This window comes from Enhydra lutris, unplaced genomic scaffold, assembly GCF_002288905.1.
Source record: "Enhydra lutris kenyoni isolate GAN:26980312 unplaced genomic scaffold, ASM228890v2 scaffoldscaffold57, whole genome shotgun sequence".
Classification (NCBI taxonomy): Eukaryota; Metazoa; Chordata; class Mammalia; order Carnivora; family Mustelidae; genus Enhydra; species Enhydra lutris.
In genome coordinates, this window is record NW_019154141.1 from 6,932,786 (window position 1) to 6,958,426 (window position 25,641).

The following is a 25,641-nucleotide window of genomic DNA, read 5'->3' on the forward strand; positions in this document are numbered from 1 at the left end:
GGGATTATGGACATTGGGGAGGGTATGTGCTATGGTGAGTGCTGTGAAGTGTGTAAACCTGGCGATTCACAGACCTATACCCCTGGGGATAAAAATATATTATATGTTTATAAAAAATAAAATTAAAAAAAAATATGCTCTATCTGCTAAAGTAATTCAAATGTGATACCACATACAAGCGTATTTAAGTTATTTAAATCCAAAAACTATACAGCATGCTAACTGACTACAATAAAATGCATTCTGGGCAATGAGTTTAAAATTTCAATTTTTTTCCCTCACAGAGGGAAATTTCTATGAAATTTACATTGAAAGACAAGGACCCACAGCTATAAATTTCAGAGAAAGCTTCCTTGTCTGGGGGAAAAAGAAAAAAATTCCAACAGAAAATGTCATTTGGATTTCCACCTATACTTCAGCCCTGTGGGCTAATTAAAGATATAAACCATACTTTCCCTCCCTTCGTCCTTATTTCTTGACCACATTTTGTTCCTGTTGTTCTGCACCGTTCTCAGTTTCTTTCATGAAGACACTCTTCCTTCTACGTCTGTCTCCTGCCAATCAGATTATTCCTTTACTTTTAGACGGCAGCCCAACCAATGTCCAACACTCTAGTTTCATTTCAGAGTTCTTGGGTCTAAATAATTTCATTATTTATTGCTTAAAGGCTCATTTTATTCTGTCAGAGACCCTCACTTCTCGGTTCAGTATCAACTCCATGTGCATTTGTGTTTATATTCTTGACGCTAAGCTGTGAAACCGTTATGTTGCTAAACAAATGATCGTCATTTTCTAATAAGGCTGGTGCTAATATAGATCTTTCTAAATATCAAAATATAATGCTAAATTCTCAAAAGTATATGTATAAATAGATAACTGGGGGAAAGGTCACAACTAAGTTAATTAGTGCTCTATTTAGAATTATACTATCAAAGCTAATCACTAAGGAAGAACTAAATGCTCTAGTGAAAATTCCAAGTGTCATTAACTATGGTGCCAGGAACGTTCATTAAAATAGAACTTCTCATTTAAATGATTAGCTTTGATAATTTAAGCATGAATAGAGGTCTAATTTATTAATCTGTTGATTAACTGTCTGTTATGTGCATCAGGTGGCTTATTAGATACCATACATTAATGATCCCTCTAAGAAGATGGCTGGTTACACAACGTAGGTCACAAGCTGTCCTCACCCACTTCTAAAGTCAGAACAGGCAGAATGTCCATCAGCCAAGAATATAATCTTTAAGCCACATTTGTACAAGACTGCGCCAGAGAAGGGAACGTGGAGGTGTGGGGTAATCAGACAACACCAAAATCAAAATTACCAACTAACTTCAAAACCAGAGCTCTTTGAAGGAAAAAATGAAAACTAATAGATGAGTCAAAGGTGTCTTTGTTCAAAAACCAACACAGAAGACAAGAGATGTTTCAAAGCAGATTCATCACAGGGGCACACATGTCATGTCTCAGATGGCATCGGTAAATGCAACTGACTGAACGCTGGTCAAGGTGAGCGACTTACAAGCATCCATTCTCATCGGAAGGCCATCACAACAATACCACCGCTGCAACACAAAAGCATGCGGTTTCAAAGTCTGAGAGTTTTCCAGCGAAGCTTTTAAAAGAGAATTTTCCACGCATTCCTCATAAGCACTTTTTTTTTTTAAAGATTTTATTTATTTGACAGACAGAGATCACAGTAGGCAGAAAGACAGACAGAGAGAGATGAGGAGAAGCAGGCTCCCTGCTGAGCAGAGAGCCCGATGTGGGACTCGATCCCAGGACCCTGAGATCATGACCCGAGCCAAAGGCAGAGGCTTAACCCACTGAGCCACCCAGGTGCCCCTCATAAGCACTTTTAACCACACTATTTCACGGTGAGGCACATCCTACCTGGCAACATTTGTTCTGTACCAGGATCAGTACTGCTGGTTCTATGTTAAATGGAAGTTTTTAATGTGGTAAAACTATGCCCGCTTAAGAAGAATGAGGATTTGTCTCTCAAGATAAAGTAACTGGAAAGTATAATGGGAAAAAAAAAGATTCCACTCATAATAAAAAACAAGGAACAATCAATGTAAATTTACCCAGGAATGAAGCTACTACTGAATTTTACAATGGAACACTCAGAAAATAAAAAAGGAAGGGAGGGAAAGAGGTGGGGGGGGGATTAAAATACTGAAGATTGTACCAATTCCTAAATGAGAGGTTTAAGAAATCTGTAAAGACAAAATATCCCCTAATTTAAAGCTACACGCTTGATGTAATTAAAAACAAACAAACAAAAAAGAACAACCCAAGAGAGGTTTTTCTTTGGGTGTGGGGGGTAAATGTGTGGGGGGAGGAAGAGTTCACAAAGAGTTATGGTAGAAAAACCAACAAATAACCTGCCCACCACGGAAGGGGGGAAAAAAAACAACGCAGTAAGAGAGACTTTACACTATCAAATTAGAATACTGCAAAGCCTCGAAAATTAAAAGAGTTCAATTCTGGTACAGAAAAATAAATATAGCTAGATGAGGAGAAAAACTGAAAGTCTGGAAACAGATCTGAGTGTATACTGAAGAAGAGTGTCCTAATCAGAAGTTAAGTTATAAAGTTGTCATACAAAGTAGGAGATCTCATATAGAAAAAATTACCCTTGAAAAATTGTGAATCATGCCAAAATTATGAGAAACTGAACCCTTGCAAGCTCGGAAGCCAAGAATTATCTTCTATTGTTTCTCTTTACATTCTGTCTCTCCCCACCCCCACAGCAGTTAGCTGAAATGCAAACATGATACTGTGCTATTATAAAAGAATTAGTATTGGATAAGAAAGCTACTATTGTCTTTAGTGGCAATGCAGTAATTTAACGAGTATGAAGACAACTGGCTAAATATTTAGAGAAACATTAAATCATAATCCCAATTTATACTGAAATTTGAAATCAAACTGGAGCAACTGATCACTTATTTCCAATCAGGAATGTCTGTTACCTGGCCCAGGGTAAGGGTGGCACCTCTGCCCTCTGTTCCCTTCTTTATCCCATCATCAGAAAGAACTAGAAGTGGGAGAGGGTGCTGGCACCACTGCCAGACTACAGTGCCCCAGCCTGGCTGAGGGCCAGGGCTTTGGCTGCATTCAAGCTAGGGAAGAAAACCTACTGCATTTAAGACAGAAGCCTGAAACACCTAGATGAGAATACTCTAAAAATTTTAAGTAGCAAAAAATATTACAGAATAGGATCAAGATCCCACGTAAGTACCCTGGCCTGAAAGAAAGGCTTGATGGGGTAATAAAACTGAGCACAGAAATTAAGGGAAAAAATTGTTTCAACAATGTTTCAACAAATAATCACCTAATGTTCATTTTTATGAATGTTATGAAATCGCATGTTCATCTCTATGAATGCTATGAAAAGTCCAATGTTACAGTAGCTATCTTTGAATAGTAAATTAGATATAATATCTCTAGTTGCTACATTTTCCATGCTGACCATGTACTTTGTCAAAAGAAAATGGAAATTATTATAAAAAAGAAAATACTAATGAAACAGAATGTGAAAAACCACCTCTGTTCAAGTTAACTGTTAAGCTAACATCTAGATGTTTTCATCTCACATAAGATTAATCCATCAAGGTTTCTAGCAATAAAAGAATTCACAGTACAAAAGGAAATAAGACATTTTTCTACATTGTTAATATAAGAAATTATTTTAAAAGGCCAGAAATAAACACCAAACATATAAACTACTCATTCTGCGAGATGATTCATGCAAAATCATTTTGTACCACATAACACACAAAAGTTATCGCAACGCACTTGAAAAATGCCAAAATCTGTAATATGGTAGAAATAATATTTTCCTTGTCAAGGTATTCTTTTTCAGTGTTCCAAGTTAGTCATCATTAAGAGAATTTTAGGCATCAAAATAAAGGTGACCAAATAGTTCTGCAAAAGTAATTTCACTCTAAGGACCCAGTGACAATTGAAGGTACTTACTCACACACAGCTAAACAGTAGTATCAAATGTTAAGAGCCTGAAGGTAAAAAGAACTTAAATTCCAAAACTAAGTAATACTTAAATACATCAAAGATTAAAGTACATTATTCAGTATTGAGTATTATACGGTAAAGTACAAATCTTTATAGAACCCTATAAAGCCTTTGGCACATTGTTTCCCCCACATATGATAAACTCATTTGGCAAGTTAAATAAATATCATCACAAGACGGGCCCCTGGGTGGCTCAGCTAGGGGGCACTTAACTCAGCCAGTTAAGTCCCTGCCTTCAGCTCAGGTTATGATCTCAGGGTCCTGCAATCAAGCCCCACATGGGGCTCCCTGCTCAGCAGGGAGTCTGCTTCTCCTTTTCCCTCTGCCCCTCCCCAGTGCTTGTGTGTACATGCTCTCTTTCTCTCACAAATAAATAAAAATCTTTTTTTAAAAAAATCACAAGAGGTATCGGTACAAATGATGGAGGTAAGTAATTCCAAAGCCCATCGCTCCATAAAGCAATGAAAAAATTGGCAACACTGTCACCATCAACTTTCTTAAATTCGATAAATTAAAGCTTACAGCAACCAAGAGAGCAGTTCATCAAGAAAAATGGAAAACTCAGTAAGTATAGTGAGCTCTCTGGTATTTTAACTTACTCTGGTCCCAAACCCTTCCCTCCAGCTCAATGGTGGCCTTGAATATAAGACCTGGCATTTCCAGCACCAGGACCAGAGGGTGCAGAACAGGCTTCATTCCTCAAAGACGTGTAATTATTTGTTGTGACCTGTGACCTGGAAGACTGGCTCAAAAACCCTTGCCCTGTCTTGTCTGAGAACTCCACCAGCGCTAAGAGGGCCGTATCAAAAACATTCATAGGCAAAGGTGTTAGCCACAGAGGCCTGACACAAAGGACTAACAGCTGGACCGAACAGCAGACTAACCAAAAGCTTCGGAGGAAAGGCGAGGAATGAGATGCTTGAAAGGGCTTTCAGGAGCTCTGACACATTCCTGGGAATCTAAAAGGCCACACACATGCTGTGTACCTGCTCAGAAAAGACCTGAAAAGTTCCTACCTCTGGCTGATCTGGAGGCTCTGCAATAGGCAGGAAGCTAGGACTAAGGCGAAGATGTAAACTGCCTGGCTGAGTGTGGAGGCTGAGCCCAAATGCACACTCAGACGCTTCTGCAAAAACTGGGCCATGTTTTTAGTCCTGGGCATTTAAGGGCATCTCTGTGTGATGATTAGTTGACCATGAAGCTAACAGCATAAAGACTTCAGAGGTGACACATGACAACCACAAACTTTAAAAAATTAGTTCAGGGGGCGCCTGGGTGGCTCAGTGGGTTAAAGCCTCTGCCTTTGGCTCGGGTCATGATCCCAGGGTCCTGGGATCGAGCCCCGCATCGGGCTCTCTGCTCAGCGGGGAGCCTGCATCCACCCCCACCCCCACCCCCGCAAATATTTTATTTATTTATTTGACAGACAGAGATCACAAGTAGGCAGAAAGGCAGGTAGGGAGAGAGAGGAGGAAACAGGCTCTCTGCAGAGAGCGTGATGTGGGGCTCGATCCCAGGACCTGAGGGTCATGACCTGAGACAAAGGCAGAGGCTTTAACCCACTGAGCCACTCAGGCACCCCAATATATAAAATCTTTTAAAAAATAATAAAAAAATAAAAAATAAATATATAATTGGTTCGGAATTTTTAATTAATTTACAATTATTTTTTTATATTAGATCAGAAAAGTCACTAAACAAATGACAACAAAATCCAAAAACAAAAGAATGAGAAAAGAGATCACATGCAAACTGAAACAAAAAGAGCTGTGGGGGCTACATGAACATCTGAAAAAAACATACTCAAGACAAAAACTGTTGTAAGAGAGAAAGGAAATCATGTAACGATAACAAACGCCAATCCGTCAAGAAGACCTAACAATCATAAACATGTATAAACCTAACCACAGAGCCCCAATATACATGAAGCATAAACTGACAGAACTGAAAGGGAGAAACAGAAGATTCAACATTAGTAGTTGAGAGAGTTCAACACCCTACCTTCAGTAGTAGATATAAAACCTAGACAGAAAGAGATCCAAAGCAAACGGAAAATTTGAAAAATATAAACCAAACAGACCTAACACAACTATAGAACATTCCAACCAACAAGAACAAAATATTCACACTCTTCCAACGCACCTGAAACATTCTCCGGGAAAGACAGTATGTTGGACCACAAAACAAATCTCAATAAATTTTAATAGATTAAAATTACAGAAACTATATTCTCCAACCACAATGGAATGAAATCAGAAATCAAAAACACAAGGAAGTTTGAAAATTTTTCAAATTTCCTTGTGTTTTTGATTTCTGATTTCATTCCATTGTGGTTGGAGAATATACTTGCTTTTCTCTAATTTACCAAATACTTGCTTTTCTCTAATTTACCAAACAAGTGCCTTAAACATTATACTAGAGTTCTGGCCAGGGCAATTAGACAAGAAAAAGAAAACACAATCAGATTAGAAAGGAAGAACAAAGATATATTTGCAGACAACATTTTCTTCTATACGAAAAAAAAAAATCCCAAGGTATCCACAAAAAATCTATTAGAGCTAATTAACAGTTCAGCAAATTTGCAGATATATAATAAATATATAATTGTATTTCTGTACACTAGTAATGAACAATCCAAAAATGAAATTAAGAGAACAATTCTGTTTACAATTGCAGTTAAAAGAGTAAACTACTTCAGGATAGAAGTGTAAGACTTATACTTGGACAATTACAAATGCTGTTAAAGAAAAATTTTAAAGGACCTAAATAAATGTAAAGATATCCCATGTTCAGGTACCAGAAGGCTTAATGTTGTTAAGATGACAACAGTCTTCAACTTAATCTACAGATTTCAAGCAATCTCTCTTAAAATTCCAGCTGGTTTTGGGGGGTTTTTTTGGCAGAAATTCACAAACTGATCCTAAATTTCATATAGAAATTCAGGAGACCCAGAACAGTCAAAACAATCTTGGAAAAGAACAAAGTACAAAACCATACTTCCAAATACAAAACTCACTACAAAGATACAGTATACAAGATAGTGCAGTAGAGAATAAGGGCATCAACAATAATGAACAAACTGAAAGCCTACAAGTAATCCCATACATCTATGGTTAACTGATTTTTGACAAGGTTGCCATGACCATTCAATGGACAAAAAGGCTTTTTGATAACTGGTGCTGAGAAAACTGGATAACCAACATGCAAAATAATGGATTTGTCATCACCTTATGTAACACACAAGAACTAACTCAAAAAGGGTCAAAGAACTCAATGTAAAAACTAAAACTATGAAATTGAGGAAGGTAGACATACATCTCCATGACTTTGGATTAGGCAACAGTTTCTCAGGTCTGACATCAAAACCACAGTAACAAGAACAGCAACAATGACAAAGAACAGATACATTGGACTTTTCCCAAATTAAAAACTTTTGTGCATCAAAGGATACTATTAAGAAGGTGAAAAGACAAGCTACCGAAGGAGAAAATATGGCAAATCTTATGTGTGATAAGAATCAAGTATCCAGAATGTATTTAGAACCTCTTACAAAGCTCTGTAACAAAAAGGCAACCAACCATTTTTTTTTAAATGGGTAAAGGATCTGAATGGACATTTCTGCAAAGAAGATACGCATACGATGACGCTCAGCATCATTAGTCCTTAGAGAAATGCATATCAGAGCCACAGAGATACCACTATACACCCACTAAATGGCTATCATTTTTTTTTTTTAAAAGGAGATACTGGAACCCTCATACATCACTACTGGGACTGTAAAAAATGGTACAAGGCCCTGTGGAAAACAGCCTGACAGCTCCTCAAACACAGAGTTACCAGAAAACCCAGGAATTCCAGGAACATAAATAAGAGAACAAAAAATATGCTTTCACACAAAAACTTGTTCGGTAGCACTACTCATAATAGCAAAATAACGAACAAATCAAATATCCATCAATCAATGAAGAGATAAACAAATGGTGGTAAATCCATCAGTGGAATAGAACTCAGGCATGAAAAGGAATGAAGTACTGACACGTGCTACAAGGGGCACGAGCTTAAAAAACATGCTAAAGGAAAAAGCCAGACTCAGAAGGCCACATTTTGGATGATTCCAGTTATATAAAATGTCTCCATAGAGACAGACAGTAGATTATTAGTTGCTAGGGATGGGAGGCAGGGAGGATTAGGGAGCAACTACTTAACAGTGACAGGTTTCTCTCTGGGTGACAACAATGCTCTGGAATCGGAGCGTGGCTACACGACATTGTATATATATTAAAACCCACTAAATAGTACCTTAAAATGGTCGAAATGGTGAAGTTTTTGTTATATGAATTTTATCAGAAATAACTACACAGGGAAATACAGAAAACACCATCTAAATGAAAATTACATTACCACTTAGCTGTTAAGTCCCTCTGTTATAACTTGAAATGTCAGATATGTGTCAAATCTTTAAAAGTATGGTTCCAAATTTCTAGATCCCCACAATACATATATACAGATACCAATTCATTTTATGCTTACAATTTGTATTAGGAGCCTAAGATGGCAGGTAAGTTGTTTGCATGACAGTTATTAAACCAGATGAGCCAAACAATGCCTACTGGAACTACTTGAACAAATTACCTCCAAAACTCCACAAATAAGATACAGAACCATCCCTATCAAAACCTGACTTTTTAATCAGTAGGTACAGCAGAAAAATCTGCAAAACACAAGAATTATTTTTAAAGCCTTTAGAAATCAACGAGGAACAGCCAAAATGAAGCTGATGCCAAAAAGGTATCTTTCACGTATCAAAGTTGTAAATGTTTACCCTATTTTAATAAGAAGACATCTGCGATTGATAAGGACCACAACCAGCTTTCTACATTCTCCTCTTTAATCACTGCAAACTTAAGGGGACCAGCTAGACAACGTGTTTATAGTCTACATCACTGGTACCATTTTGGAAGTTTTATACCTGGGATTACTAAGATTTTCATATCAGTGAAGGTCCATATAGATGCTCCCTAGAAATACTTATTTTAAGATAAAAATCCAGTTTATCTTAAAATGCCTAATTGAGCAGAATGGATTCCACGTTAAATACACGGCCCATTCTGACACTCAGGAATCAGTACTAACACGTCTCAACTGCCCCAGGCTAAGTGAGAAACACCAGAGTGAGTGCCAGGAGAAGTACCACACTAAGAATTCACCCCTGGCTGAAAAAGCCAGCGTCTACTTGAGGCTTAATTAACACATTTATAACTGACAAATGTAACTTAAGGAAAAAGACGAATCATCAGAATCCATTTGCCTAGATTAGACTGAACAAAAAGCTGCCTCCTCAGGTCAATCAGATGTTGAATGTTCTAAAACAGCAACAAAAGAATCTAAGGGGCATGTTTCAACAATAATGACGATTCTACAAAGCCTGAAATACCACAATAAGAGGAGAAATTAAAATAAATTCCAAGAAAAGGTTATCTTGAAAAGACTATTAAATTCAGTAAGACCTGTTCACCATTCTCATCAAATCAATATATACGATTACTTTTCACAAAAATTTAATCCCAAAAGGAAAAAAAGGAAAAGAAAGACATTTACCTCTTCTAAGCTAGGGAGCGAAGAAGAAGATACTGTTCGAGATGACAATGGGTGAAATGGCTCTTGACCAATAGCATGTTGATGATTCTGCATTTGTACAAAAGGGTTTTGCGGTGGCCTGTGCGGCAATGGAGGTAGGCCATAGGGAAAACCCGGCCCCATTAGGTGATTCTGTTGTAAGTTAGCAAAAGTCCATGCTCCGTCAGGTGCCAGGTATTTCAAGGGAGGAGGGGCAAGGTGGTCAGATGGCAACGAGAAAGGCGAGCTGAATATCTGGGGCGGTAGGCGCTGTGGAAATGCTGGGTTGTTGGCTACTTCAATGTCTCTGCTGTTGTCATTAAAGTTAGAAAAGTGGCTACTGTGGTCTGTGCTGGATGGGGGAGATGGGACTGCTGGTGGGCTCCTAGTCTGAATTTGTCTATATTGCAAAAGTCTTGATTGAGGTGGTGGCATTTCAGCTAGTTCCCGTGTTTCACTTTGATCACGATTAGACAGTTCTCTGATTAAGTCTTGAAACCTACATAAAGACGATGAAATATGAGGAAAAGAAAACAAAAAAGCTCTGTCACATCAAGAAGAGCTTTAGTCAACTACACGAGTTAATTTTTACAGACAAAATCAGAATACTTCATTAGAATTAACATTAATTAATCTCAAAAGTGAGCATCAAGGAGCAGCTGGGTGGCTCATTTGGTCGGACTCTTTCCTGGTTTTGGCTCAGGATCTCAGGATCAAGCCCCATGTTGGGTTCCATGCTCAGTGTGGAGTCTGCTTGTCCCTCTCCCTCTGCTTCTCCCCCTCGCTTACACATGTGGGCTCTCTCTCTTTTTCAAATAAATAAATAAAGTCTTCAAAAAAAAAAAAAGCAATCATTAACGGGCAATAGATGCTGAGTGGGAGGCACTAAATATGCCCAAGTACCTGATTTCTTCCTTTTCCCTTGGCATTAAAAACTGTCCTTGTTCTCAGGCACCTGGGTGGCTCAGTCGGTTAAGCAACCACCTTCAGCTCAGGTCATGATCCTGGGATCCTGGGATTGAGTCCCGCATCAGGCTCCCGGCTCAGCAGAAAGTCTGCTTCTCCCTCTGCCACTCCCCACCTCTTGTTCGCTCTCTCTCTCATTCTCTTTCAAATAAATAAATAAAATCTTAAAAAAAAAACTGTCCTTGCATCTACATGTCTTTGATAACTGGCGGTTACCAAAAGTCACCATCATGGTGGGCCTTGTTCAGAGGGATCAGGAAACACTTCACGGCAGTCACATGACACTGGCCATAAAAACAAGTTTGGAATAAGGACTGAACACTCATAAACGTTTACAGTTAAAAGAAGACAGAATTCTGTGCAGGCAGGGGGAAAAAACTGACGACAAACTTCTCATTTTTAACTTTCAATCACTAACTTACTTCTGTATCCATTCATTTCTTGTGTGACTACTGAGTAGGAAAAACATACAGCAATGGTATAGTTTTCTCAGGAGAGCCACAAAGCAAGGCGCCACATTATGTTCAATCCACAACAAACTGTCCATACCCAGCATTGCCCCAGTTACTTCTAAACGATTCTCTATCTTTTAGAGTCAATCATTAGAACTGTGTACCATGTGCCTAGAAGGCCAGCATCCAGCATCTTTGGGACAATATCCCAACTTGAGGCTAAAAGGACGACACCCAAGGAAGAACACGGCGTGTGGGGGGAGGGGGCGTGGGCCATGCTTCCGAGGCTATGTTTACTCTGCGGAAGTACCTGGAGTCTGCAGTTTCTGCTTCGTCTTCGGCACTGCCGGGGAGCTTCCACTCTGCTCTCACTGGGGGCTGATGCAATCCGATGGGCGTCGGAGGAAGGTGCTGGAGGTGAGGATGCGGGCGGTGATGGTGCGGGTACGGAATACTGCCCTGACTGAGATATGCGTGATGCTCGTTCCACTGCTGGAACCGCACTTGCTGCTGCCTTAGTGTTTCTAGAGCTACACTCCCGTGCATACGATCTGCAAGATATTTGGGAAGAGTTTAAATTTTCATGCCTTTGGGGTTTTGGGTTCATTTGGGGTTTCAAGCTACTCAAGTGTTTTTACAACCAGATTTTCTTCACAGAGACAAAGAAATGCCCATCATTTTGGGTTCTGGAGAAAGCAGTATTTCCTAAATTTGCCCATAGCTAAGGTCACAGTAATGGTGGCGATGGTTCTTCCTTAGCTACCTGATCACAGAGACTGGCATCACCTGGAAGCTGGATAGCAAACAGCGTTTGGAACAAGGTTCTGCCTGTTACACTAAGCGAATGATTTTTGCTGCCACTGTTTGAAGAACTGAATCACTCCTGACCCAAATTAATATTGCACAGTACATGTAAATTTAAGGAAATAATCTCTGACTTTGTCACGTCCCGCAGTGACAGGAGAACTTACCTAAAGCCTCCCCTACAGGCAATCCTGGGGGATTCTCATCAGTGAAGTTACTCAGATGTGACGGAAGGAGGGGGCCGGGCTGCGCGATGGCTCGCAGAGGACCATGGCCTTCCTGCAGCATGGGAGGCGGCTGCTGCTCGGGGATCACAGCCTCGGCAGGCGGGGACTGCGGGCGGTGAGACGCGGCGCTATTAAAGAAAGCGCTGTTGGGTCCTGCCTGATAGGCAGGAGAAAGCTGAGGAGGCGGCTGCGGAGTCAGCTGGTTCAGCGGATTCGGTGGTGGGACTACCTGATTTGGCTGGGGTGGCATCTGATTTGGTTGTTCAGGCAAATTACTCTGCTGCTGATTTAACAGGGCGTGCTGCTGCGGAATTGGAAACGGTGGTCTGGGTAGCTGGGGAAGGGGATGAAAATGACGACTGGGGATGGCATACTGTGCATGGGGAGCCGGGAGAGGAAGATTTATGTGTCTCGGGTTGGGATTATCTTTGCGATGAAATTTGGTATTGGGATAAACAACACCAGGACGCGACTCAGGACTTCTGTTCTGTGGATTTGATTCCAAATCGATCTAGAAAAAAATAAGAAGTCTTTCTTAACTATGGAAGATCTGGGTCCTGTGGCTCTCCACCTTTCCACCCCTAGCACATCTACAGGGTAGGATATATTGTTACCAGTCACAGCTCAGAGCAGGGGCCCAATCACCTTCTGACAATCAAGTGAGGGAATAAATATTTTTTAAATTAGATAAGATGAAACAGGAAAAAAAAAGCATATTATACTTGAGTCATAAGAAGAGATATTGCCGTCTTATTAACATACCCACTTCCATTCTTTTAAAAACATTATTTTTAATTTCACACTTTCTTCCTTGGAAAGATAATCATTTATCTCCTTCTAATATAAATCATTCAAATGTGTCCTTTCCTTCCCATTTTATTATTTTTATACATCTCTCTCTTCAAATATATCTATATTAATTTTTAAAAATACTTGTCTCAATTTAAACAACTGTGAAGTGAACAAATAAATAAGTACTTTATCATCACCTTTGTATAACCAGTTTGATTGTCAATTCTTGCCATTTGGTATTGACATTTATTCTTTCAACAAACATTTACTGAGAGTCTACCCAGGGCACTCGACCTTGTGCTGGAGATTAAGAAGGCAGTAAGAGGACTTAGTTTGTACCCACAAGAGCTTATAGCAAAGGCTGGCAAATGATGGTCCCCAGGCCATTTCTGGCCCACCAGATTTCTGCAGTGAAAGTTTTACTGGAACACAGCCACCCCCATTCGCTGACGTACAGTCTATGGCCGCTTTCTCTCCGCAGTGGCAGAGCTGAGACTGCCACAAAAACCATATGGCCACAAAGCCTGAAGATGTAGTATCTAGCCTTTTGCAGGAAAACTTTGCAAAGCCCAGGCTTGGAGTCCAGTAGAAGATACCCACAAGTAAACACAAAATTAGAGGTGTTCACAGAAGGATGTGATCGGAGATCCTAGTGCCTGAGACAATGAGAGGGGGCGTCACAAAGGCTATGGCGTTTGAATTGAGTCTTGCACAAAGAGCTGGAATTTACCCATGAGGGAAGGACATTCTAGTTAAAGGTAACAGCTTAACCAAGGAGAGGGGGAGGGAGAAAAATATGGCGGATTTAAGGAGCACGAGAAGCTTTGTGTACACACAGAGCTACAGCTTCAGTTGTTAAGATGTGAGTTTTCCCCTTCCTGACATCAGATAAAACTGCTAGAGCCCAATTACACAATACCCTGAATGATTCAGTGCTGAGAATAAACATTTTTAATCCTGTATATAAACTGTGGTAAGCTACCAAAGATTTGTAAGCTAGGAAGTGCTGTCATCCTTCCAAAATCCAAGTTTGATCGTAAGTGGTGACAATGTGAAAACTGAAATATAAGGTGGAAAGAAGCAATTTTTCTTTCCCATCTCTGTCCACTCAATGAGCTGCTTTGGTATATCAATCTCCTTCTAAGTTTCAGTGTGGAAAATCGTCACTGGGGACTGCAGAGGACTTGCCTCACCAAAGGCTCTCAAACTAAACATGGAACTGACCACTGTCAAGAACCCAGAACAAGCAGCTTGTTCCTGAATTGCCCCTGAGGTGCCCCTGGCAACCAAGCGATCACACCAATGGCTGAGATGAGCCCATCATGCCTCCAGTGCCTTTTCATCTCTCATCACTAGCTCCCATGGACTGCCACTGAATTTGGCCTATAAGGTCCTTAAGATGACTGGGTGTGTAGAAATTGTCTAGAAAATGAAATGAGAAGAATGACAATTCCATCCCAGTCTTCCCGAACAGCTGCAGTGCCTGCTCTCTGAATGTCTCAAAGCCTGTTACCCACAGTGACATTATAAATATGGAGGTCTTCAATAATGAGTTGTCATTAACCATCTACAATGAGCCGAGATTTGAGCTTCATATATTAAATCATTAACCTTTATCTGCAAAATAAGAAAAAAAAAAAAAAGTTTCAGAACCTACTTAAGGTTCTTTACAAACAAACGTTGTCCCCCATAAATCTTCATCTTTTTGATGACTGATGCTACATTTAGCTGGGATATGCATCTTTCTCTAAGATACTGTTGAAAAGCTTACTCAGATCACATGGGGGAGATCGTGATTAGATGTCAAGGTTGTTTGTGGATAAGCTGCCTCCTTCACTTCTGATTCTGACATGGACCAGAAGCTAGGCTGGTCACAGAAGCTTAAATCAAGACCGTGCTACTCGGTGGGGCACCTGAGTGGCTCAGTCGGTTAAGCCGCCAACTCCTGATTTCAGTTCAGGTCACGATCTCAGGTTCCCGGGAGCCAGCCCCTACTTGGGCTCCCCACTCAGGCGGGAGCCTGCTTGTCCCTCTCCTGTCCCTCCCCCCCTCCAAAATAAGTACATAAATCTTTAAAAAGAAAATAAAAAGACTATGATACTCGGGGCGCCTGAGTCGCTCAACCAGTTGGGCATCTGACTCTTGGTTTTGGCTTAGGTCGTAATCTCAGGGTCATGGGACCCAGCCCCACGTTAGGCTCTGTGCTCAGCACAGAGTCTGCTTGTCCCTCTTCCTTGGCTCTTCCCCGTGTGCTCTCTGCCTCTCTCTCTAATGAACAAAATCTTTAAAAATAATAATAATAAATAAATAAACACACCGTGCTGCTCTACGCTACTACGGTGGGCTAAGCAGGACTGTACTAAGAGGACTGTACCGGCTGAAGGAGCCTGAGAATTAGATTACTACCAGAATTACATTATCCTCCATCACTTCCCTCTCAATACTGAGGCACTGAGTCAAGGAGAGCTAGGAAGTGGCTTGCCCCGAGGCCCTCTGACAAAGCATCAGCGTGGAAAGAAAATCAAACACGTCTATCAGGTTGCCTAGTTCCTGAACAGGGAAAGATCATATGAGAAATTTTAAAACAAGGACACAAGCGACACTTGGCTACCTGGGCTTCAGTTGCTCTCATGGCACCCAAGGCTCCTGGGGGAGACTGCGTCCTGCGCTACCTCCGACCACAAGGGCTGCCCCAGCATCCTCCCTGCCACCTGTTCTCTCCCTGTGTCCCTTTCCACACACACAGAACCTCCACTTGCACGGCAGCTCCACTCGGACTCTGCAGGAAGTGCCACTGGCTGCCTCATCTGTACTCCTCCGGCAGGCACTAAGTCTTCTCAGTTGTAGAAACCGTGAGTCAGAGCTGCTGATGGGACATAAGTCACTGAACATAGAGAACCGTAGCTTAAAGCCAGCTGAAGTTGGAAATACAGATTTGGAAGTCATTATCATGCAGCAGAGATTTAAAACCATGGAACTGACCTAGTTTATAGTGAGGAATCATAGAGTGCAGAGAGGTGTAGGACAGTGACAGAACCCTGGGAAACCCCAACATAAGGACGAGGGACAGATGGGATGGGGGCGGGCAGGAACTTAGAAAAGAGACAGGTCATGTTAGAGTTGTGAAAAGTAGAAATGCATGTCAAAGAAACCAAAAGAAACAAGATGGTCAAGAAGAAAGAAGCAGGAAATAGTAACAAATACCGCAGAAAAGACAAGTAAGACTACAGCTTAAGTAGGTTCCTAAGAGTTGGTCACCCGAGGGGAACCTGGATGGCTCAGTCGGTTAAGCATCTGCTTCAGCTCGGGTCATGATCCCACAGTCCCAGGACTGAGCCCCACATCAGGCTCCCTGTTCAGCTGGGAGTCTGCCTTTCTCTTCCCCTCACTCCACTTGCGTGCTCTCTCTCTCTCTCTCTTTCTCTCTCTCAAATAAATAAATAAAATCTTAGAGATTTCCAGTGGCACTAATCCAACCAATGATTTGATTGTCCCTAATGCATTCACAAGCACAGAAGCAAGGAGAGTAGAAGAATGGGTGGGTAAAGAGTTTAGGATTAGTGATGACATGAATAAGTCACAGGGATAAAAGATCCAGCATAGGGAATATAATCAGTGGTACTGTAATAGCGTTGTACAGTGACAGATGGTAATTACACTGTGACGAGTAAGCAGAACATACAGACTCAGTGAATCGCTATGTTGTACACCTGAAATGAATGTAACGTTGTGTGTCAACTATACTTCAATTTAAAAAGTTAAGGAGTTACACAGCAGATGTACTGAGAGGACAAGATAAGCTAAAGCTACTTAAGGAAGTGAAGTCTTCCTTCTTCACGGTAACAGCTCTTCGCATGCTGAGATAATTTTCAATGACACATCTGCAAGCTGTGTCTTCACTTAGTACTTTCACACGGAAAGGCTCTAAATTCAAGTCTATCACTGAATAACACAATCTGAGGAAGGTATAAATAAATTAATAAATAAAGTATTAAATAAATAAATTATTAAATAAATAAATAAATAAATGGTATAAATAAATTAGATAACGTAGCCACAAAGAAAAGGTGAAGGGAGAGAGGCATGACACAACCCACCAGATCCTCATGAAACAATAAACATAAAAAGATAGAAATTTTTCTTTAAAACATTAAGATTCCAAGGTGATCAATCAGACTAAATCCATTAGGACAATGCATTCACCAAACGTTAAGCAGCATACCTGTTTTGATTCTGTAGGCTTTTTCTCTGGTGTTCGAATCTTATTAATTTCAGGTCCAGGATTATTTGTATCACTTTTACCTAAGAAAATATTTTAAAATTCTTATAAATTGTTTCCAATGGATGTTACATTTCCAATGACTAACAGTTATTAGACAGAAGCAGAATATTTTGAACATTTTTCACCCATTACTTCAATTTATACTACTGCTTGGGATTTGCTTTTTCTAAAGTTTCAGAGTTGCAGTTTCCCTGCAAGAAAGAAATTTATAATTAAAGCAAACCTCATTGTCAAAACAAAAGCGCAAATAAAGGAATAACCTTATAACATGAAATAACTTCAAAGATAACTGTCCATTCTCCAGGAATTTGGAGCCTTGTTTTCTTAAACTAGATGCACAAAAGGCACTGGCTTCTTGCCTGTTGAATATAGGCTCAATGCTTTGGCTATTCACAAATGCAATTAAGCAAAATCCAAATAATATGCCAACCCAATTGAACAAAGGAATCTAAATGAACAGATATTCTGAAAGGAATGTTGTTATACTTCTTAAAAGTAATAGAGAGCAAATTAAATACAAGTGGATGATAAATAGTAAAGGAAGCAAATTAAGATTTTTTTTCTATTTTTTTTTATTAACATATAATGTATTATTTGCCCCAGGGGTACAGGTCTATGAATCGCAGGTTTACACGCTTCACAGCACTCACCAGAGCACATACCCTCCACAATGTCCATAACCCAACCAACCACCCTCTCCCTACTCACCTCCCCCTGGCAACCATCAGTTTATTTTGTGAGATTAAGAGTCTCTTAATTAAGAGTAAGATTAGGGGCACCTGGGTGGCTCAGTGGGTTAAAGTCTCTGCTTTCGGCTCAGGTCATGATCCCAGGGTCCTGGGATCAAGCCCCGTATCGGGCTCTCTGCTCAGCAGGGAGCCTGCTTCCTCCTCTCTCTCTCTGCCTGCTTCTCTGCCTACTTGTGATCTCTGTCTGTCAAATAAATAAATAAAATCTTTAAAAAAAAAAAAAAAATGAGTAAGATTAACAGTATGGTTTGTCTCCCTCCCGATCCCATCTTGTTTTTTTTCCTTCCCTACCCCCCAAAACCCCCACTTTGCCTCTCAAATTCCTCATATCAGGGAGATCATATGATAATGGTCTTTCTCTGAAGATTTTTTTAAGAATCACAATTATAATAGAATTAAATAATGCTATTTCATACATGTGAAAGGATCTTATTTTTCTTTTTTTAAGATTTTATTTATTTACTTGAGAGAGACAGAGAGAGCGAGCAAGCAAGGGGAGGGCACAGGGAGAGGAACTGAAGTAGACGCTGAGCTGAGCACGGAGCCTGATACAAGGTTCAATCCCATGATCCTGAGATCATGACCTGAGCCGTAATCAAGTTGATGCTTAACCGACAGCCACCCAGGCGCCCCACATATGTAAAAGGATTTTAATCTGTAAGAATTAACTGCTGGATATTTTAAATTCCTTGGAAAAAACTCCCTGATTTGAGTTCTTGGTTAAAAACACTTTTATGGGCAAGAGCGCCTGGGTGGGGCTCAGTCGCTGGGCATCTGCCTTCGGCTCATGATCCCGGGGTCCTGGGATCGAGCCTGCGTCAGGCTCCCTGCTCAGTGGGAAGCCTGCTTCTCCCTCTTCCACTCCCCCTGCTTGTGTTCCCTCTCTCACTGTGTCTCCCTCTGTCAAATAAATAAATAAAATCTTAAAAAAAAAAAAAAAAAACTTTTATGGGGCACCTAGGTGGCTCAGTCGGTTAACTATCCAACTCTTGTTATCACTTCAGGTCTTGATCTCAGGGTCATGAGTTCAAGCCCTGCATGGGACTCCACACTGGGCATGGAGTCTACTTATAAATATATACATACATACATACATACATACATCACTCTTTTAGAAAAGCCACTAGAAATTTATAAAATGAATTTTCATGCCAGAATATGCTTACTACTAAACTTCAAGAAATGAAAACTACAATGTCTGAGATATACACTGGATGGAACTAGCAGATTAGACACTGTAGAATAAAAACTTAGTGATCTTGAGGCATATGCAACAGAAACCACACAGAAAGAAAAAAGAAAAAGAAAGAGAGAAAAAAGGAAAGTGCATCCACGAACTGTGGGGAAACTTTAATCAGCCTAATATTTGGGTAGTTGGAATTCCTGAAGAAGCCAGGAGGAGGTGAGACACAAAATATCTTAAGAAATAAAGGTCAAAATTTTCCAAACTTGATGAAAACTACAAATCCACAGATCTAAGAAGTTCTACAAAACCCCAAACTCAAGAGGCATGAAGAAAAAGGAATGTTAAGAAAAGCCCTTCAGGCATAAGGAAAATTCTATCAAATGAAAACATGAATATACAGAAAAAAAATAAAGATTACCAGAAATGCTACCTACATGGATAGATACAAAAAATTATTGTTCTTTAAATCTCTTTAAAAAGATACTTGGCCATTTAAATAAAAATAATAACAATGTTGGGCTTATAACATACGTAAAAGTAAAAGGCATGACAATAATATCATAGAAGCCAGGAGAGGAAAAACTGAAATATTATAAGGTTCTTTTACTATACATGAAGTGGTAAAATATACATCAGAAAGAATATAAATTACACTGTGAGAAGTTAAAGATGTATACTATGAACTCTAAAGCAAATACTAAAATAATAAAGGGTTATAGCTAATAATCCAAAAAAGGAGATAAAGTGGAATAAAAAAAATATTCAACTAATCCAAAAGAAGGCAGGAAAAAAGTCAAGGAGAAATAAGAAACAGATTGGACAAATTAAAAATAGATAGCAAGATGATAAAATCAAGGCTAACTATGTAATCACATACAGTACAAATGGTCTAAACACCCCAATTAAAAGACAGAGATCGTTACATTGGACTAACAGCCAACCATATGCCATCTAAAATAAACGCACTGTAGGGACACCTGGGAGGCTCTGTGGGCTGAGCACTCAACTCTTGGTTTTGGCTCAGGTCATTATCTCAGAATCTCAGGATCGTGGGACCAAGCCCCACATAGGGCTCCACGCTCAGATGGGAGTCTGCTTAGGATTCTCTCTCTCTCTCTCTCTCTCTCCTCACCCCACCCAACCTCTATCTCTCTCAAATAAGTAAATCTTTAAAAAATAAATAAATAAAATAAATGCACTTTAATGATTTTATGTATTTGAGAGAGACTGAGCATGCATGAGAGAAGAGGCAAGGAGAGGGAAAAAATCTTAATCTCAAGCAGGCTCTGAACTGAGTGCAGAGCCTGAAGCCGGGCTCAATCCCATGACCCTGAGATCATGACCTGAGCCAAAAGCAAGAGTTAGAAGTTTAATCAACTAAGCCACCCAGGTGCCCCAAGAAATGCACTTTAAATATAAAGACACAAAGAGATTAAAAGTAATAGATAAAAAAAAGAAAGAAAAGAGAAAAAGGTCAAAAAAGATATACCATGCCATCACTAGTCAAAAGAAAGCTAAAGTGATTACATTAGATATTAAGCAAAGTAGATCACAGAGCAAAGACTATTACCAGGGATAAAGGAAATCATTCCAAAATCACAAGAGTTAATTAATCAAGAGCATATAATCCTAAATGTTGATGCTCCTAATAAGAGAACTGCAAAATTAATCAAGCAAGACTTAAAGGAAAAAGAGACAAATGCCAACTGTCCTTGGAGATTTCAATATTCTCCTCTCATATGTATTTTTTTAAAAGCAGACAGAAAATCAGCAAGAATATAGTAGATCTACACAATTCTATCAATCAACTTGACCTAAGTAACATTTACAGAGCACTCCATTCTTCTCAAGTAAACATGGAACATTTGCAAAGATACACCAAATTATGGGCCATAAAACAAATCTCACTAAATAAGAGTTTGAGTCATACAAAATATGTTTTCTTATCACAATGGAATTAATGTAGAAATCAATAACATAAAAATTCTTAGACGATCCTTAGTAACTGGAAACTAAAACTCCCCTTTCTAAATATCCCATGGACCTAATTTCAAGTGAAATTAGAAAGTGTACGCAACTGATGAAAATAGATCAGAATTTGTGGGATACACTACTAAGGAGGAAAATTGTAACACTAAATACCTATATTAATTTAAGCTTTTACTCTAACAAAGTATGTGCAAGAGTCTTATACCGAAAACTTGAAGAAAAAAAAAAAAGGCTCAATACTGTTAAGATGTCAATCCTCCCTAAACTGATCTACAGGTCAACACAGTCCCAATCAAAATCCCAGGAGGGTTATTTGTAGAAACTGAGAAGCTGATTCTAAAATGTATGTGGAAATGCAAAGCGGCTGGAAGAGAGTTTTGGAAAGGGACACGGCTAGAAAACTCATAGTACCTGCTGTCAAGGCTTTCATAAAGCTACAGGAATCAAGACAGCACATCTGGCATACACATAAACACGCATATCAACACAACAGAACAGAGACTTAATATATGTGGTCAAATGATTTTCAACAAAGCCACCGCGTTTAGCGGAGGAAGGACAGTGTTTTCAACAAATGGTGCTGTATATACATATATACACACACTTACAGAAACAAAAACCAAAACAAAAGCCTCAATTCTTACCTCACACCATATAAAACTTAACTCAAAATGGACCTAAGTGAGAGCAGAGCTAAAACTATGAAACTTTTAGGGAAAACAAAACAAAACAAAACATAGATCAAAGAAATTTAGACACCACACCAAAAACATGACTCGAAGAAGAAAAAAAAAATGGATCAACTGAATTTTATCAGTTATACTCTTTGAAAGATACTGTTAATGAAAAGGCAAGCCATATCCTGGGAGAAAGTATTTTCAAAACATGTACCTAATTAAAGATTTGTGTCCAGAAGGTATAAAGAACTCTTACAACTTTATAAAACAAACTAATAAAAAAGGTGGGCAAAAATACGAATGAGAGATCTACTTCATGAGACACTTCATGAGAAGAGGGCAAATAAGCCCAATGAAAAGATATTCAACATTACTAGTCATTAGGAACATGCAAACTAATACTATGATCAGATACTATCAGATACCCACTAGCAAGGGTAAAATTAAAAAGACTGACACCACCAAGTGCTGATGAGAACGTGGAACAGCTGGAAATCTCATACATTACTAGCTGAGATGAAAAATGGACTAGCCGCTTTGGAAAACAGCATGGCAGTGTCTTATAAAGTTACAATACATATTAGCAATCTTATTCCTGGGTATACACCCAAGAGAAATGAAAACCATATGTGCACACATGTGTTCATAGCAGCTTTATCCATAAGAGCCAAAAATTAGAAATAACTAATTGCCCATCAGCGGATGGGTAGATAAAAGCACTGTGGTGCATCCACATAACAGAATACTAACCAACCGTGAAAGGAACAAACTACTGACACAGACAACATGAATGAATCTCAAAAGCATTAAGTGAATGAAGCTGGACACACAAAACTATATGCTCTATGATTCCATTTACATGACATACTAAAGACAAAACTACAATTAGTGGCTGTCCAGGGCTGGGGCTTGGAGAAGGAGGCAGACAACAAAGGGATATGAGGGAACATTCTGTTACGTAAATATCCTGTATCTTGATTCTGGTGGTGGTGACAACTCTCTGTACTTGTCAAAACACATCAACTGTACATTTTAAAACTGGATTTTACTGTATATAAATTATACCTCAATAAACCTGACTTTAAAAAACAGACTGGGTAATTTTTCCTTATTTATAATTCAAATAGACATGGGACTGTGCTTTACATAAGGACTACTTTAAATCAAGAGTAGCATTCGTGTCTAGTACAGCACAAAAGTAATGGAGTCAATAAAAATGTTTAACAGGAGAGGATTTTCCATCTCAATTGTAAATAACTATCATTTAAAACACTCGAGATATTGGGCACCTGGGTGGCTCAGTCCAGCTGAGCAACTGACTCTTGGTTTCAGCCCAGGTCACCGTCTCAGGGTCATGAGAACGAGCCCTGTGTTGGGCTCCATGTTCAGCAGGAAGTCTGCTTGAGATTCTTTCCCTCTCTCTCTGACCCTCCCCATGCTTTCTCTAAATAAATAAATAAATAAATAAATAAACAAATTTTTTTTTAATTATACTGTTAAAAGAACTTTGTGCGTTGATACAAGCAGGCATATGATCAATCTGGGACCATGAGAAGAGCGAAGCAGCTCACCATTTCGACTTGGCTCATGTTGCTCCTTCTCCTGATGCTGGTTTTGCGGCTGCCCTATGCTGACAGGTGGATGGTGCCCAAGGCCATACGGTATGGGAGACCCCCGTCCATGTGTCTGTAAGAGGTTCATATTGTAGGCCATCGCTGCCTGGTGTGTAAGGATCCGAGGATCGACTGCAAATCTGCCCTGGTACCCTGTCCATGGTACCTAGGTTATTACAAGAAATAAAATAACCACATTAAGTACATTCTGAAAGGCAAGCTGCCACAGTGCTGTTGATTAGGGAAAAGCAAACACACACACACATACAGATGTCAATTTTATCAAAATGAAGAACTACAAAGTCAATGCTAATTGTAGCAATTGGCAGAATTACTACCACATCTTAACTGGTCAAAAACTGGCTTCTTAAAAAAAAAAAAAAAAAAAAATTTGGCTCCCTGATTCTTTAGGGTGTAGGGAAAATGGATCATCTTTTACGTTTGGAAGAAACTGAAGACTTAAAATTGATAATTATTCCTTGACACGTTAAATCATTTTATTATCCTGAATCATTTTTCCTCAGTATGAATGTATACATGCCATAGATTACCAAGAAAATCACCTTTTAAATCATAACCACATACTTACATAGTTTAATAGACTAAATGAAAGAACAAGGGAAAACTTCAGAAAGAATTTAGAATTTAGTCTAAGGTGTCTTGACACAAAATACAGAATACACATAATACATAACATACATATTCCACTTTACAGGAATAACCCAATCATTTCATGTTCATTTGTTGTAGGCAAAATTCCAACACTCTGTTAGTTTAATTAATGCTTTTGATTAATTCCTCTTCCCTTAAACCACAGAAATAGAACATTTCTTTAGGTGTATCTAAACATATAATCTCTGCACGCTAATGCAAAAGGAGAAACAATGACATCTAAGCTACTGCCCCATCTTACAGTAATATAACTGTTACATGCAGACTCTTAAAAAAATCTTCTATAATAAAAGCCTCCTGACCTAGTAAAATGAAATATAAATCCTAAGGGACTTACTATTTAAAGCAAATGATATAATGTTGCCAGGCTGTCTGGGAAGAAATAAGTCAGCTAAAATTGAAGGCCTATGGGGAGTGGGCATGAATTCCGTATTTCTTACTGACAGTTACTCCCACTGGCTGCTGTAATTGTAAACTATTGTGATCAATATGGCTGAGAAAGGTTTACATCATGGCATTTTTCCATTTTGGTGGGGAGGGAGTGCCAAAAATCTTTGGCAATAATCACCTCTGCCTGAAATTACAACACTTGCCTTAAACGAAAGATCTGTTTTCTAGGCTAAAATTCCTGAACTTAGAAATGTTATTATATTAGCAAACTAGCAAAATTACCAAAATATTAAAGAATCTTAAAGGAATAAAAATGGGTTCCCATTATCCATTCATAAGCTGGAAGCCCTCTACATACCTGTTGTCTTAGAAAGGATTTAATAATGGTTTTAAGTACCAGTAAGATTTCATAAGGAGGGAAATTTCTCAGATAAATTCAGATCCAGAGAGCTAGACTAACCCAAGCTTCTTTGCCTCCTCCGAAAAACTATTATTTCTTAGGAAGGATTAGTGAATTATGTAAGAATAAAAAAGTAAAAGATAAAATAAAGCATCACTGTATAAAACAAGAGACCAATTTACTAGCTCTGTTAACTTCCAGCTCAATTTTCCTAGTAAAAATATTTTAAAAGAATACAAAGGCTTTTCAATCAAAATAGCCAATTAACAGATTTCTTCATAGCCACCGGCAATCTAGTAACAAACTATAAGCAACAATTCATATTTCTTTGGTCATTTCAAACTCTGATGGTTAAAGAATGAGCTGCTTTAAAAGCCTACAGGCATTGAAAAAACTTTTTTAAAAAAGAACACGATTCGGGATAGTCACTAATTTAGTGAAGCCTATTTTATTTTATTCAATAGAAAGTATCTCAAATGTCCACTTACAGGTAAAGGCACCGACATAACTACATTCCCTCCATAGACAGCAGGTACGTAAAGAATACTTGTCCCAGTGTGAGGATCTATTCTTTGAACAGGGCTTGGAGATTTCCCCAAATTTGGGTGAGGTCCAAGAGGGGGTGGAGGAGTATATGCTCTAATAGGATTGCCAATAAGTACAGAAGGATTGGGCTGAACTGAAATATAAACAGAGAGAGAATGCACTCAGTAGTTGTACACATTTCTCTAGACAAGAATAATTTAAATCACCAATGGCAAAATACATTTCCCAGGTTTGCCATA

General features: G+C 39.1%; 1 protein-coding gene across 5 annotated transcripts in view; it reads right to left on the reverse strand.

Annotated features, from left to right (window-relative positions):
- The window catches only part of LOC111158095 (helicase with zinc finger), a 172,878-nt gene that overhangs the window by 24,989 nt on the left and 122,248 nt on the right, over window positions 1–25,641 (reverse strand). For all 5 annotated transcript variants that reach the window (XM_022519932.1, XM_022519934.1, XM_022519935.1 and 2 more), the window contains 6 exons: window positions 25,345–25,535; window positions 23,353–23,560; window positions 17,121–17,200; window positions 12,047–12,617; window positions 11,386–11,626; window positions 9,640–10,156 (listed from right to left, as the gene is read on the reverse strand). In XM_022519932.1, coding sequence (XP_022375640.1) covers window positions 9,640–10,156; window positions 11,386–11,626; window positions 12,047–12,617; window positions 17,121–17,200; window positions 23,353–23,560; window positions 25,345–25,535 — 1,808 coding nt within the window. The remainder of the gene's footprint in view (window positions 1–9,639; window positions 10,157–11,385; window positions 11,627–12,046; window positions 12,618–17,120; window positions 17,201–23,352; window positions 23,561–25,344; window positions 25,536–25,641) is intronic.